Genomic DNA, 16,591 nt, shown 5'->3' on the forward strand with positions numbered 1-16,591 from the left:
CCCTCTCCCTCTCCCTCTCCCTCTCCCACTTCTCTGATTTGGAGGATGATCTTTGTGTCCATATGGAATAATTTGAAGATGACTTTAAGCCAGAGCTATCATGCAGGAAGTCACAAAGGCATCTTGTCATTTCTCACAGTGAATCCGAGATGAAGTTGCAGCATCGCAAAATGAGTTCAGTTTGGGATGTTTGTTTGGTTGGTTTTTTGTTCTCACTATTTTTAATCCACACAGTTTTCTTCAGGGTCTAGTGACCCATAGATACAAGACACGTAAAGCCATTTTGAAATATTTTTCATTTTGGTTCCAATGGCACTAAGGAACAAAATAATAAAAAATAATCTATTTTTTAATAAAACAAGCAGGGCAAGCAGGAGAAAGGCTCCCATTGCTTACTCAATCTCCCGCTAATCACTCTGTTTGTACTCAGCGGGGAGCTCTGTCAGCCCACCTGACTTCTCCTTTATTTATTTTTTATTGGTTCTGAGAGAGGTTTGTGGTTCATTCCTGGGCAGGTTGAAAGCACTTCTCCTTCTGAAACAAACGCTCTCTTGGCTTGATTTGTTTTATTAACTTTTGGGGCAAAGGAGGGAGAAAGAAAAGAATTACTTAAATGTAATAGGTGGGCAGAAAGTTGAAACTTTTGTATTTGTGTGACACTTGGAAATGTCTGAACAAGTCTTGTTTCCTTATAACAGACAAATAAGTCAGAGAAGGGGGCAGTGTGTAGGAGAAAGTGAGAGAGAGAGTCAGCAACTCGCCCTGGCCTGCCACTCATGTCTGACTGAATCAAGGGGCCTCTGGTGTCTGTAACTAGCATTGTTCCTCATATCAAGAAGGCATTAGACTGCGTGGACTTGTGGTTTCAGGGATGTCAATAACCTCAAACTACCAGAACTTGGTAGAAGAAAAGGAACCGTCTGCCCATGCAGATTTCATAATCAAACTAGGTGTGGTGGTTCACCTAGTGAGGCAGTGCTATTGTGACTCTGAGGTTACCAGATGCCCTTAGCTCTAGCCATGACCGGGAAACATTGAGACTTGCCGGGCGTGGTGGCACACACCTTTAATCCCAGAACTTGGGAGGCAGAAGCAGGTGGATTTCTGAGTTCGAGGCCAGCCTGGTCTATGGAATGAGTTCCAGGAGAGAGAGAGAGACAGAGAGAGAGAGAGAGAGAGAGAGAGAGAGAGAGAGAGAGAGAGANGAGAGAGAGAGAGAGAGAGAGAGAGAGAGAGAGAGAGAGAGAGAGAGAGAGAGAGAGAGAAGTTGTCTTCTGATCCCCCACACCAGTGTCGTGATACAAGCAGGTGCGGTGCACTCATACATAGAGTTGTTAAATAAATGTGATTTTAATACATTTTTAAAATGAAAATCTGAGGCAAGAAGATTGCCAAGAGAACAAGGCCACCGGCCACCGTGTAAACATGAACACAGCCTGGGCTAGTGTGAAAACAAAATAAGGCAAAGAATGAAAGAAGAATGTACTAATCAAGGTGCCACAATCGCTTTCTTTCTTCCATGCCAGCATTGCACTTAATGCCAGAGCAGAACGGGGAGCATGCTCGTATAAAGACACAGAAAAGCACCTTAAAGCCCACAGAGGATAAGTTGCCCAGAGCCTCAGAGTCTGGGCAGGGTGACTTCTGGCTTCAGACCCCACACATCTCAGAATCACACGTCCTCCCAACCAACTATCTCCCGACATACCACAGAGCCCATCCAAGAAGCTAAGGATTCAAAGAAAACTCAAGGGTACCATACCAGGGTCAAGAGGCAAAAGCAGCAATGTGAGCATTTAGATAACCTAGGAAGGATGATACTGGATTGTGATGCCCTTGTGGTCACTCATGAATCATCAGGGAATGCTAAAGAAGAAATCGATTGGTGTGTGTGTGTGTGTGTGTGTGTGTGTGTGTGTGTGCTTAGCTAGGATAAAAATACCATTTCTTTATGCTTTCTTGTTCTATTTCGTCTATTAAAATAGTAATGCACTTGGAATATAGTCAGTAGAAGACACACTGGGCACTCCTGAGCACGAACAGTGTCCAAGGGGGCTGGAGGATAACTCGAGAAGAGCCAGTGTGTTGGTCCAAGCTCCACAGCTTCAATCAAAGGAGTTGCTTTCCTTCTTTGAGTTATTCTGTACCAACCGATAAATCACTTGTTTGTTTAAATGAATCTACTGGAGCGTCCAAACTCTGTTGAAGCTCAAGAAACATCCAGATAGACAGTTCTTCTCTCAGGGAGATCTGCACCCCTCAAGTTCTGTGCTTCATCCTCAAGGCAGAGACTGATGGGTTGCTGTGAATTATTTGGACAGTTAAAGCTACAAATTACATAACAACTCATTCATATGGAAAGTAAGTCCTAACAATTTAAATGAAGAGTAACAGTTAGTAGCAGATACTTTGATGTCTATCAAGTTAGTGATTTACAAGTCCTATTCTTTGTGGCTTGTGATGTAACTAAACACTTCAGAATATAAAATAGCAGTAAGACAGTGCTTACATGAATATATTGTATTTTTATGAAATACAATGTATCATTCTCCTGAAAGGAAGCTGCCTGCAAAAGCGTCCTGTGGATTCTAATTTTTGCACTGTGCAAGGACAACTGGTGAATCCTTCCCTCCCATGATTTGCATTTTCTTTTTCGGTGTCAAAGCAAAATAAGCCTCTTGTTTGTGCTGGCTTCAGATTAAATTAGATTTTATATTTGTTCTCTCCTCCTCTTGCTGAATTTGGTTTCAAAGTAAACAGTTATTTTCATTAAAATCTCTCTTTTGGCTTTGTTTCTTTAGTTCTTGTCATGTTTCTGGGTTGCTCCCTGGTGTGGTGGTGTTGTTGAATATGATATCCGTTCAGTGTACTAAATTGTTCACTTCCACTCTGAATTGCCCCCCCCCCTTTGTGATCCTCTGATTTCTTTAGTTAAACCCAACTCCTGTCAGGATCTGATCCCATTCAAGGTACTTTTGGAGCTTGATTGGCAAAGTTAGATAAGGAATTTTGCCAATCTGCTGTGTGTTGACTACCGACAAATTACAAAGAAGAAACAAACCGGATATTCATCACAATAATTATCTTGAAAGCTAGCGGCTAGCATGGAGTCTTAAAAAGCAGTGGAAACAAACTTTTGACCCAGCCCAAATACCCACATTCTTCTTCGGGAGGGGCAGGGGAGTTCACCTAGCAATAACCTTCAACTGAAACAAAGGCAGTCCAGCTTTTCAATTTCAAGCTCAAAGAACTAAAAAGTTATTTCCACCTAATAAAAAAAAAGTACAATGTGATTTTAAATTCCCACCCAAACTCTTCATCTATGTTAGAACATATCAAAAGCCACCCAGGGTCCATTTATCCTATAGCCACTGCTAATAAAATTTCATAGCATTTGTGGCCGTAACATGGAAGGGGAGCAGGGAGGGAGGTGTTAGGGTGGAGAGGTGGGTAGAAAGCTTTTATTAGATTTCTAGAAGAAAATACAGAACGATTTTTGTTCCAGTGCTAACTTCACAAATGCTCAGTGAACACCTCTGAGATGCCACGTGGAGTCCTCTCTCTGTATTCGTGGGGACAGGTTCCAGGACCCCAGGATGCCAGACTCTGCAGGTGCTTAAGTCCCTTAAGGAAGATTGTACATTTGCATATAACCTACAAATGCCCTCCCATCCATGGTAAATCACCTCTAATTTACTTACAATATCTCATCCAATGTAAATGTTATGCAAATAGTTGTTACACTGTATCACTTAGCAAGTAATGAGAAGGAAAGAGGGTTGCACGTGTTGAGAAAGATGCAAATTGTTCACAAAATTATTCCCATCTGAGGTTGGCTAACTCTGCAAATGTGGAACCCACAGATAGGGACCAGCCAAACACACTGCTGTAGGGTTTGGGGCTCAGCAGTGAACAAAACAGATGGCAGATGGTCTCTTGTCTCACTGTGGTTGGGTCTGAAAAGTCCCCCAAAGACTCATGTTTTAAACACTTGCTCTCCAGTTGGTCATAGTATTTAGGAAGATTATGGAATCTTTGTGAGGTAGGTGGCTAAGGGCAAGCTGGTAGATGATATACCCTGCTCCCATTTCCTGGTGTGTTCTCTGCTTCCTGGCTTGCCTTGGTGTGAGCAGCCTCTGCTACATACTCCCTTTGCCATGAACTGAACAACTCTGCCAGGCCTTCCACACCACAGTGGACTGACAGCCCTGAATCTATAAATCTTTATAAATTCTGGAAACTGAGTTTAATCCACAGAAGTCACATGATGGTGGAAGCAGAGAACTGACTTTATAAAGTTGTCCTCTGGCTTTTTCAGTCATGCCCAGGGCATCTACACCTACACACACACACACACACACACACACACACACACACACACTCACAATCACACACCATATTGTAAGAACTAAACAAATAAAACAAAGGACAATGAAAGTCCTACCATTTTGAAGATTGGCCACACATCAAAGAGAAGGTGAGAGAATAGCATAATAGCGCAGACAAGGACTGCTGGGCACATAATAGACACAACAGGCCGAGGATGACTGAGGTTTTATGGAATTAAAAAAAGAAGCTACTTTAAGAATTTCCTTTGCTAGGAGAAAGTAGAGTGGTATACTGTGTCAATATTTCCAGGAGAGTGTTCTAGAAAGAGGGAACCATGAGTGGAGGGGGAGGGAACACACAAGGAAACAGGGCCAGCACGATGAACACCGGACAAAAAGAAAATGCGGTCAGCCACATTCCGGGCGTGACTTTCAAGTGGAGAAAAGCTATAAAATATGGCAGAGACCACGAAAAAAACGTCTTAATGTGGCACATTTGAGTGTACAAAACAACAAAAGTATTTGCAGATCAAACACCACCAGAATTAAAATTAAAAAAAAAAAAGCTAGGGAAATATTGAAGGTTTCTATCAGAAAAGGTCTTCTTTGTTTCTTAAAATGGGAAGTTCTTTATGCCAACAACAACAACAAAAACCCTCAGAAACACAAAAAGAAGAATAACTAGGTGTAGATTATAAAGAGACAAAACACAAAAATTAATAATATGCATGTTAGGCTTACAAGGAAGAAATTTCACAAGAAAGCCATGCAATGATTCACAAAATTCCAAATGTTTGAGCTTCACAAATCTAAAAGTCTGAGAGTAAGAGGACCACACATCATGCACAGCCGGTCAGAACAGAAGTACAGTTTCTGCATGCTGGGTGCTTTCACCACATGAGTTACATCATGCACAGCCAGTCAGAACATGGGCGCAGTTTCTGCATGCTGGCCGATGTCAAAATGACATGTTCCAAGTCTTGACTTGGTTGCTTCCAAGGCTTCACCCAACAGACTGGCTTGCATATGTGATCAATGCATTATGTATGAGGTCACTGATGACAGCATGTTTTATAGTAGGATCCCCGGGACAGGCTGGTACTGGGAGGTGAGTCGTTACCAGGGATGGAGTCTGGTTGTGAGTGTCAAGTAGGTGAGTGTCAAGTAGGTGGATGGTCACTTGTCTATCTTTAGGAAAATGTGTCTTTAGGGATACTTTGAGTTGTAAAGGCAAAGTCAGTGACAAGGTCATTTGAAACGTCCTGATTGAACACCGAGGGGAACGGCTGTTTAGGAGGCAATGAGGATGTCAGATGAGGCTGATAAGAGGGGCAGCTACTGGTGTACCAACACTGTGCCAACTTACTTTATGCCTACAAAGACGGGCAGCAAGCTGTCCTCAGAAAACATTCTTCTTGGTGATATGAGGGAAGAAGAGATGAGAAAGCAGTGAAAATAGAACTGATTTAAAAACAAAAAGTAGAAATGATATGTATTTAAACTCTACAAAGGGTACAGACCCTGCCTCTATGTTCAAGCTTTTTTCTTGCCCCCAAGTTTGCCCGCTTGCCTGGTCATCTGAGCTCTGTCTCCTGCTTCGATTGTGTCTGTCCCTAGGAGCCCTACTGTATTTCCAGGCCTTGCCTTAAAACTCTCCCACCCCAGGCCTCACGCGGCATTTTAATTAATAAGTGTAGGTGAAAGCAAATGACGTGTGTACTCAGTATACCTTTCAATTGCACACTGCAGTAAAAAGTTGAACTCCTAATTACATCTGTGTCATGAGCATGTATCAGCCCACTTAAAAACTGCTTTTTTCCGTTTGTTTTTATGAAGAATAATGGCTAACTGGATGCCCATGAATGGGCTTGCCAGGGTTTAAAATTACTTGTTTTGCTTCTTATTACTTCACAGTGGGCAAAAGACCTTGGCTCAGCTAAAGCAGGGGTGGATGAAAGTGAGGGTAAACATGGCTTTCTAAACAAAGCCTGGTGGGATTCTAAGGAAATAAAAAGACTCAACATGTTAATTCCATGTTCAAGAATAAACTTAGATGATCCCATGAGATCTTGAAAATGGTTCCTTGTCTTAATCCATTTTTCTTGTAACTGGAAGAAACAATTGTGTGCATCACCTTCAGAAGGTCATAAAAATTCCAAGCTCCCTGAAGGTGGTACCAGGGACAGCATCGGTGCTGACAACAATCTGTGGTGACAGGAACATTCACTCTTTTCCCCATCAAACAAACAAACAAACAACAAACAGAAACAGGATGGGATTGCTGACTGTGCAAATCATGACTGCTTCTTGTACCTTTTCTTGGGCTCTTTTCCTTTTGATTGGTCCAATTCCAATGTGTTGTGTTTTTTTTTTAATTTCCCTTATTATATGACATTTTATCATTAATACGCAAACCAGAAAAAGTAAGGCCTCTTCAGCTCTCATGATTCTCAGTTTTTCAAACAATTGCTTAAGATACAAACAGAAAAACATAAAAGGGTTAAACACTATTGACGAGAATTGTGAAGCTTTGATTCCCATCAAAAACAGGAAACTTACCTGACAACTTTCGAACAACTATTTAGTAGATTAAGATAGGTCTATTTGAACTGAATTTTCAGATTTAGGTTTTTGTTCCATTGATTTATTCATGTGTGTGTGTGTGCGTGCATGCATGTATGTGTGTGTGTGTCACAGTGCACGTGCAGATGTCAGAGGACCAGTTGTGGGAGTTGGTTCTCTCCTATTATGCAAGTCCAAGGAATGAAGCTCGTGTCATCTGGCTTTGCATCAAGTGCCTTTTCCTGCTGAGCCATCTCCCCAGCCCTGAATTTCCAGTTATCAAAGTATCCTTGCCCCACACCTACTTCAGAAAGACTTAATCACATCCCATTAAGGGAAAGTCTTTCTTCTCTGCTCCAGACACTGAAATTTTTCCACCTTCAAACCAGTGGCATTCAACAAAGCCCCTGATTCCCACGCTCTCTTTAAAGACCTACTTCTGATTAGGTGAAGCCCTTGACATGGGTCTTCCTGAGAGCACACAGCTAGCTGCAGGGGTCCCTACAGGAAGGCTTCTAGTTCAGCATCATAAGAAATGATATTCCACTCCTGGGACAAATCCTTTACTCTCAATGAATCATTTACCTAGATACAAAATAAAAATGGCTTCCTTCATCTCTGTCATACACACTTCAGGAAAGACACAGTTTCTAACGCAAGGCCAGCTGGCTACAGTGTCGTCTGAGTATGCTGGATGCTCCCTTAATAGAACCATAGTCTTTCTTATCCAGTGCAATGCTTGTAAACAAAGTGTTTATCATCGTGTTAACTATTTTTTAACTATTACTGACTAGAGTTCTGGAAATGCAGATCCTATCAAACATGGGAAGAACACTTGAGTACCAGAAATACTGTTATTACCTCTGGTTTTCTACTCCTGAGAAATAAATTATTAGAAAATGTGTCAGCTTAATATAACTATTTTCATAAGTCAGAGTGCCATGTATCAGGGACACAGGCACAAATCAGCTGGTTGATTCCTGCACTTCACATAGCATTGACTGAGGTTAGCATTTAGTAGTCAGCTGACAGACTGGCTGCCCAGTCTGCTCTCTTCTTGGAGAGCCCAAGAAGGCTTCATTCATCTGTGATACTTTGGCAGGGATGGCTGGAAATCTTGGTCCTCCTGGGACTCTCATGCTGCATAGCCACATGTGGTCCCTGTTACACGCTGGTTCTCAGGAGGGTCTTACAAGAGTCTCTTGGGTACCAGCACTGTGAACCAGCAGTGTCGTTTCTTCTATGCGCTCTTCATCTCAGCAGTCACTGAAGCCACCTGGACTCAAGGGGACACTTGACAAATCCCATGTTTCACAGAAGAGAATGTTAAAAACTTGGTAGTCATGTTTAATTAACTAAGGGCACATCATAAGAAAATAATGCAGTTTCATATCTCTCAGTAATGAGATCATCCATCAAAAGGCGCCTGTTATCTAAACATTAATTGAACACATAAAGCAATGCCAGCTATACCTCCTTACATTATCCATGTGCCTTACTGATCACACGAGTTCCTATCAATATGTCACCAAAATATCTCATTAAATGCTCCTCTCTTTTGGCTTACACTGGTTAGAGATAGTGACTCACAGAAGCTCAACTGTGTTTGAACTAAAGGAGGCATCTGATACCATTTTAATTGTTTTGTAAGCTCTGTCTTACTTCATTTCTCATACCATGATTACTTAATGTATCTTGTCATAATTTCCCTGTAATTGATGCAGGTAAAGTGACCTTGTGAATTCAATGGCTTGCTTGTAGTTAAGAACCCAGTTATCACGCAGCTACCACAAAGCAGGGTTACTGACTCCAAAGCCCTCTTTTTAAAACACAAAGTCTTGTTTGTTCAAGCAGAATGCCTTGACCTCAGAGTCCAGCCTTGCTTGCAGCCTGGCTCATCTCCTTGCCTTGGCTGGCTGCCTCCAGATGACCACAACCCTCCCTGAGTGCTAACAGACTATCCCTTGGTTTGCAACAGTAGCTCATGCCAAAGTAGCAGCTACTTCTAAGCCCTTCAAATTTTATTTTCCACAAGCAAAGAGCCTTTCTAAAAGGGATACATAAGTTGGGGAACCCGATGCTGCACAAAAGGAATCAGCTCATAATTAGCTGCAGCACTGAAGGTCTTTGTTAATTGACAAGAGATAACTGCTCCAAAGAAAGAGTTAAGAATGAAACAAAAAACAAAAAAAGAGTCACATTGCCGTATTTCCAAATAGAATGGCACAGAGATCATGAAGATATCTAAGGACAGTGGCTTTGGACCAAGTACAGCCCTGTAGGGCTTAAATGGGTTTAGAAAAACTTACCTATTACTGTCTTGATATCACAAAAAAAATATATTTCTCTCACTTTATCACAAGAAAGGGATTCAAGTGCACCAAGGCCGGCTTTCTTCAGCTCCCAGGTAGGAACTGACTTGCTTGGCACATGGAAGCAAGCTAGACAGCAGAGGTGAGTGGGGCTTCTCAGTGGACCCTGCAGAGCCTCTTCCCATCAGGCCCTGGGGCTGAAGCTGAGGAGGCGCTATCATTCACTACTCTTTTGTAAAGTCTATGTGACTCTTACCTCCTGCAATGTCTGAACTGGACTCTGTACAGCAGACATGGCAGGCTGTAGAATATTCTGAAGGCTGCTTCCCTTCCCATGTATTATGTCTTCTATAAGAAAAAAGAAATCTAAGAATGAGGATGCTTACACGATTACATGTACATTTGATTTTTCATGTGTACAGGCATCTAAATGTCAGCTTTGGGGGAGGTCATCTGTCCTGTGCCCTGCCTTATATTTATAAACAATGTAGCAGGCCCCTGAGTCCACTTGATGCCTGCAGCCCTGCTGTATTCTTATTTTTAAAAAACCTCTGTATGACAGCAGTCAGGAATATGTGTAATTTTATGTTGGTGTTTCACATCTAACTTTACCTTAGCTTCAATGACTGTTGTGTATTTGTTGCATTTGATTTTGCTTCAAACATGTGGATTCATAAGAATCTCCGGAGTTGTCTTTCTTTAATTGGCTTTAATTGGGTGTGTGCTGTGTGCATGCACTTGGGAAAGCTCTCACCCTTGTGTGCTCCTGTGACAGCCTGAAGTCAATGTCTAGATCCTTCCTCTATCTCTCTCCACCTTAAGTTTTGAGGCAGGGTCTCTCACTGAACCTAGAACTCTTCTGCCCTCCATAGGCATCTGATAGACATGCAGTGCACAGGAATACATTCAAGCAAAATACCTGTCTGTATTTACAGAAAAGGAAAAAGGAAGAACATGAACTTGGAAGAGTTCCAGCAGAAGTTAAAGGGGAGGAAGAGAAAACAGATATGGTCATGATGCATTGCATATGCGTATGAAATGCTGGAAGAATAAATTTCAAAAAGAAAAGAAGCATGTTCTCACTAGTAATCTTAATTTTAAAAATAGATATTTACGCAAAAATTATCTTACAATAACTTGTACAGCAAAGCAAAAGCATTAATACAAAGATTAGAAATGGAAGAACCAACAACCTGTACACAGGGAAACTTGATTCGGTGTTTTTATCATGATGGTTCCTCAATAGGACCATATTTCCAAAGCCAATATGCAAACTTTGTGAAAGAGGATCACCAAAAACGTGTGTGCATGTGTGTGCGCTCATGCATAGGCCCACAACGTGTATGGCCAGAAGGGACCAGGAAAGGGTTTCAGAACCCTTCTAACTGGAGTTATAGGCAGTCCTGAGTGCCAGGAATCAACTTCAGAAAGAGCTACCTACCACTGAAGCATCTTTGAATGCTTTGAAAAGTCCATGAAGACTTTTCATTGCAGTTTGGTGGTTGAGTTTGTAGGCCCAGGCACTTACAAACCTCACGCTGTGGGCTTGACACAACCGGGAACAGAAGGATGGACATCATCCAGAAATGTTCCCAGCTTTATGCTACAAATAGAAAAGTGTCTTCCCTGAGCTATAGATTGGAGGGTCCACAAAAGAAGAAGCTTTAAGTCAATCAAGAAGAATAAGGAACATCTTAAAACTTAAATCTAGTCATTTCCCTCTTCTCTCTCTTCCTGCTTACTCATTCCACAAGCACTCCTGACTCCCTCTCAAGCTCATGGCTGAGAATAAAATAAACTCTTAAAGAGGCCTTAGTCTATATCATTTCAGACTATCTTAAATTCTTAGTGTACAATCCAAAATTGTGTCCTCTTCCTTACAGACTTTCTTATGAGCAAAATTATTTCTTTACAATCCAACCTGCTTAAGACAGAAAGATATATTGAGAAAGTCCAGTACGCATTGTATGATGATTCACACACGTGCACATATGAAGCACTCAGTACCACTAAGTTATCACTTTCCTTAATTACATCTGTGGCCTCTCTCTGGGGTTGCAATACATTTCCCACACTAGAATTTCCTGACTCTTTTGGATTACATCTGTCACAAGAAGTTAATCCTCACCAGAAACCTGGCTGCAAAGTTTTTTGATAAGGGATATTTTTTTGATAAATACACAAACAGATATAAAGACAGAAACAAAGCAACCAGTTTTCAGATGTGTAACTGCCCCTCAAACCCACAAAAGAGAAAATGGATTTCACAGTAATCTACTACAGTGAAATAAAGTGTATCTTCTTCCCACCTAACTGGTAATTAGGCCATTAAGATCTTGTGAAATATCTGCTTTGTTAAAAGATCCATGACATACAGATCAATCTGTGTTACCTAAGAAAAATATCAATAAAAAAATGGAGGGCTTCTCTGTATGTGATGCCATTCATGCATACATTTCTGTGGGTCCATTTGCACCTTTGAGGAAAACATGGGATGGCTTCTTTCTGCTCCTGATTCCATCCTGAATGGTTACCGCTTCTTCATTCCCCAAGGAACAGGGTGGGAGATCCTCTCATATGAGGTCTGGCAGAAGGAACACTGGATCACACTAGAGTTGATACTGCTTATAAAGCCCGGGGCTCTTTAAAAACATGAATCTCTACTTTCCAGACACTTCTATATCTTTTATATTAAAAAATCCTCTTACAAGGTTTCTTACCAGCCTAATTCATATCTACTTTATAACCCTGAAAATATTTTGATGTTAGACCTGGGTTGAACATGGTTGAGTATGCAGTAAAAATAAAATTTGGTTTCCTCGCATTAGTACTGTAAAACAGCTAACTATAAACAGCATTTTACATTAATAATATATTACATTTAGAAAGCAGATTATATGATATATGCACAGTATATTTCACTGCATGCTTAAAATATTCATGCGCAAAGCAAAAATAAATAGGGCATGTACCACAGTGCTCACAGTATTGTTCTGGGAAGTGGGGTTAGGGGCAGATTCATCTTCTCCATTTTACTTTTCTGTATTCTGTGAGCATTGGATAATAAATGTAGATTTTTCTGGAAAGGGGGGGACATTTTTTAAGATTCATTTTTGAGAGTTTAAGCAACTGAAAATGTTGAGACCTGTTGGGTGTATAAGTTAACAGTCTGGCTTATGCAGTTTAATAAGAAGCTGCTGGCCTAGAATGGGTCTTTTAAATCATATGTAACTAATTAGTTCTTCAACGTGCTAACCACAGCTCTTCCCTCACAGCCCCATTTCCACCATCGGAAAATGTTCCATTCCACACCCCAGGTAGAGAGTGGATTACAAAAGTATGCTCTGTACCAAGAATGGAGGCTGGGCCAGGGTTCGGTAACACTGGCCTGCACCCCTCCCCTTTCTCTGCAGACCCTGACTCACCTCAGCAGTCTCCTTGATGTACCTCATTTACCTGTAGCCTTCCAGACAGTTCAGACAGAACGAATGTCCCCCAATACATAACTCACGTATACATATCACAACTACCAGCTCCCCTGCCCATATACAGCTCATTTTAATACACTGCAAACTCCCCGCCTCCACCGACATTTTTGAGAGCACATCATGTGCTCTCAATGGGAGAAAGGCCCTTTATCCCCCAGAGAATACTGAAGAGTCTAAATGGGAAAGCTTTTGGGGTAGACTGTTAGCACAAAGCAAGGACACAAGAGAGCTACTAAAATCCAAAAAGTACTTCACACAGAAGGCTGCATTCATTGGGTCTTGATGCCTGTGTGTCCAGGTTCACAAATCAGCACTTCAACATTCTTGTTTCTCCATCTTCCCAAAGAAAAGACGTTGTGTTAGGCTCTTCTCCACCACTGTGGGTAGACACCCGACAGAGGCAACCTAGGGAGGAAGGACTTGTCTCAGCCTGTGGTTTCTGAGGTACTTCAGGCGGGGAAGACATGTTAGTGGGAACATCTCTGTCCGAGGCTGCAGGAGCGTCATGCAGACAATAAGCAGAGAACTTGAGTCTGAAGCAGAAGCAGTGCTCAGAGTTTCTCTGGGATGCTTACTCCTACCATCCACGCCTCAAGTCCTAAAGCTTCCACAGCCTTTAAAAGCGTTCCGTATACCAGGGGCCTACGCCACTCTCTTTTGGTTGCTATAATAAAATAACATAATTAAAGGCAACTTGTAGAAGGAAGAATTTATTGGGGATTAACCATTACAGAGGGCTGGAAGGCCATCATGGAGGGAAGCCATGACAACCAGCAGCAGGCATGGAGCAGGAAGAGTAGGCCGTGAGTGCACATCTTGAACTGCAAGCAGGAAGCCAGTCTAGGGAGTGAACTGATAGGAAGGCAAGGCTTTGAGCTCTCAGCCCACAGCCCTAGTTGTCTATCTCCTCCAGCAAGGCCACACCTCCCTCTCAGGCCACACCCCCTCTCAGGCCACACCTCCCTCTCAGGCCACACCCCCTCTCAGGCCACACCTCCCTTTCAGTGCAACCAGCTAGGATCCAGGTCTTCAAATGCCGAGGAGGTTCTTGGGGCATTTGTCAGTCAGACCACCACAAGGCATGTTGTTTAAAACATAGACCTCTATAGATTTCAGATTCAACCTATAATGGTGATCAAAACCCATTTTCAAAATGTAGTTCACATCTAACCAAACATTGTTTTGATTTCCTGTAGAGTTACATACATTCAACTTACTGTATGTGCACTGACTTTCTCATATTTCAGGCATGGTTCTATGGATGTGGGAGTGTCCTAAATCTTCACATGAAGTAACGTATATTAGGATTTTAAGATCTAACCTCCCATTTCACTTGAACACATAGCGTCTTAGGAGTGAATGCTCTTTTGTTTTGTTTTTTTTTTTTATTGTTTTGCATCCAGTGTTCTATAAATGTTGAAATAGAAGTTAAAAACTTGGATCCTCCTTGTCTTTTACCAGATGCAATGCTCTTGGTGGCTGAGCGACTGGAAGGGCCATTCAACATTGAGTCAGTCATGGACCCAATAGACGTCAAGATCTCTGAAGCCATTATGAACATGCAGGAAAACAGCATGCAGGTGTCAGCAAAGGTATGTCCATTAATAGCTTGCCTCCTACTGTATGCATACTTCATAGGTGGGGTCACCTAAAAAGTGGAGTGATACGGTATGCTGGTGGGGATTCTAAATTCTACTCCGCTGCCAGCCAGCTTTTCCAGCTGAACCACACATTTGCTCCTTTATTGAACATGGATAACAAAATGGCATTGAGAAGAGAAGTAAGCCTGTAGCTCACAGCAACTCAATCACAACACAGTTATTGGCTGCCTGAGAGTTTCAGTGCGCTCCAAGTGTGGCCGAGTAATCCCTCACATGTGAGAGCAATTTGGGAGGAATGTTCCATTTCGATGTTTGAAATTTCTACAACACTACCATTCTGTCCTCTCTCTCTCAAAGCTTCTAATTCTGTCGTCAGCTGTGTACAGGAGGTGTGCGCTGTATGTGCTCAGTGGTAAATAATCAAACACCACCTCAGACTTCCTTTGAAGACAACTGGACAACCTTCACTAACGAGCCTTGGGAGGAAATGCTCCTTTGTGTATAAAAGTTGAGGGCAAAAATGTACCAGAGTCTCATAAATCATATGAGACAGAGGTCCTAGGTTTGGAGCTGTGGGCACAAATGCCAAGCTCCCAGTGTGTGCTCATACATGCCCATCTGGAGAGAAGCAGGACACACCACAAGCAAAGGACAGGAGTCTGCAGTGTGGTCTCCAGCCTGGGCTTTCGTCATCGCCTTCTTACAACCCGGATGAGTGCACAGTGACCCTCTCTCTACCAACATCTCTCTGAGGAAAAACCAACCTCAACTATCTCAGCCTTTTAAACCTGATGGCAGGGGCTGGAGTTCCCACTGAAATGTGCCAATTACATTACCCCCATTACATATTTAATTCCTTAAAGTGTTTTGTGAAAGAGATTTCAAATGGAGTCAAGGAAGAGGGACAGAGTGGAAACCCAGCAAGGGAACCGTGATCTCTCACCAGATGTCCTTGACTGCCATGAGTCAAACTGGAGTTGCACATCTCAGGGTAAACTAGGAGGAAGTAGGCTAAGAAAGACTCCAGCCTGCATTTAATTCTCTCTCTGGGAGTGGCTGGACCTAGAATTTCTAGGCTTGACTCTGGGTTTTAATGAACTTGAAGTACCAGGTAGAGATGGATGCTTGAATTGCCATCAACTGTTGGGGAAATAGCGCATTTGGGGCTTCCATGAAAGGCCATTTTCTTTTAGTGTAGAAAAAAAAAAAAAAGCAACTATCCATTCCTCTGCAGTCCATCTCCTAAAAACCAATTAGAGTTGTTCGGAGAGGCCTCATAACCCAGCAGTGCTGGAGTAATTGGGGCCTAGGTTTGTGGAAGTTAAAAATAGCCCCAGAGAAGGGAACATACAAAAAATATGAACAAAAGTGTCTGTGGCCTGAGACCATCACTCGTCTCTCTCTCTCTGGTGTGCAGCTCAAACCAAGCTTTCCGACGTAGGTATCTAATCCCAGCATGCAGCTCGTCTTCAAGCCAGGCATCCTATTGTCTTTTCACTTATCAATTCACTTAGTAAATATTTATCAGCAGTCCACCATGACCAGGCTCACTACCTACAACCAACACCATCTTCGTTAGGAACGATAGACACAAAGCAGAGGGACCAGGATGTAAACAAATAAACAATCGGCTACCAGTCTGTTAGAGATGGGATGAGAGTGTTCCTTGTTCTCCAGTGACTGGACATACTTTGATATGAAGTTTCTACAACTTGAGTTTTCAGGAATCCTTGAAACAAAGTTTCTCTATGGATACTACCTTACTGTCACTACTTCCTAACTGGTCCCTTGGCTTTCTTTCTTAAGTCCCTTTAAATCTGTCCTTTATTTAGTAATCAAGGGATTTGAAAACACTAACAAGATCAAGGTGTTCACCCTTTACCAACTCCTTTTCACCTAGAGCGGAACCCAAGGCTCACACAGTCTTGTCTCCTGTCTCTGCCTACCTGAGGCCTCTGTGCCTTGGCTGATGCCCACAGCTCCATGTTTTGTCCTCAGCTTCTGTGACTTCCTCTGCCTATGATGTTTTCCCCCCCTCCTATCCCCTTTCAGGAGATCCCTGTTGTGAGTCCCCATCCCGACAGCCCACCACAGCATCTACTGCGCGCTAGAAATAAGCACCCCTGTGACACTTGCTCCCTAACAGTCTTCTCCTGACGTCATCGTGTGGGACAAGGAGAGCTTCTGTTTCCTATGAATCCAAAACCCAGGTCAGGACACAGTGCACCTCCTCCAGCAAAGCCACCCGTCCTACTCCTTCCCAGGTCAGGACACAGTGCACCTCCTCCAGCAAAGCCACC

The 16,591-nt window shown here is 42.5% G+C and overlaps 1 protein-coding gene across 1 annotated transcript in view; it reads left to right on the forward strand.

The window, feature by feature from the left end:
• Positions 1-16,591, forward strand: part of Gpc6 (glypican 6) — a 1,014,181-nt gene that overhangs the window by 889,422 nt on the left and 108,168 nt on the right. The window contains exon 5 of the mRNA XM_021181728.2: positions 14,152-14,282. Within this exon, the coding sequence (XP_021037387.1) occupies positions 14,152-14,282 (131 nt within the window). The remainder of the gene's footprint in view (positions 1-14,151; positions 14,283-16,591) is intronic.

This window comes from Mus caroli, chromosome 14 (genome assembly GCF_900094665.2).
Source record: "Mus caroli chromosome 14, CAROLI_EIJ_v1.1, whole genome shotgun sequence".
Classification (NCBI taxonomy): domain Eukaryota; kingdom Metazoa; phylum Chordata; class Mammalia; order Rodentia; family Muridae; genus Mus; species Mus caroli.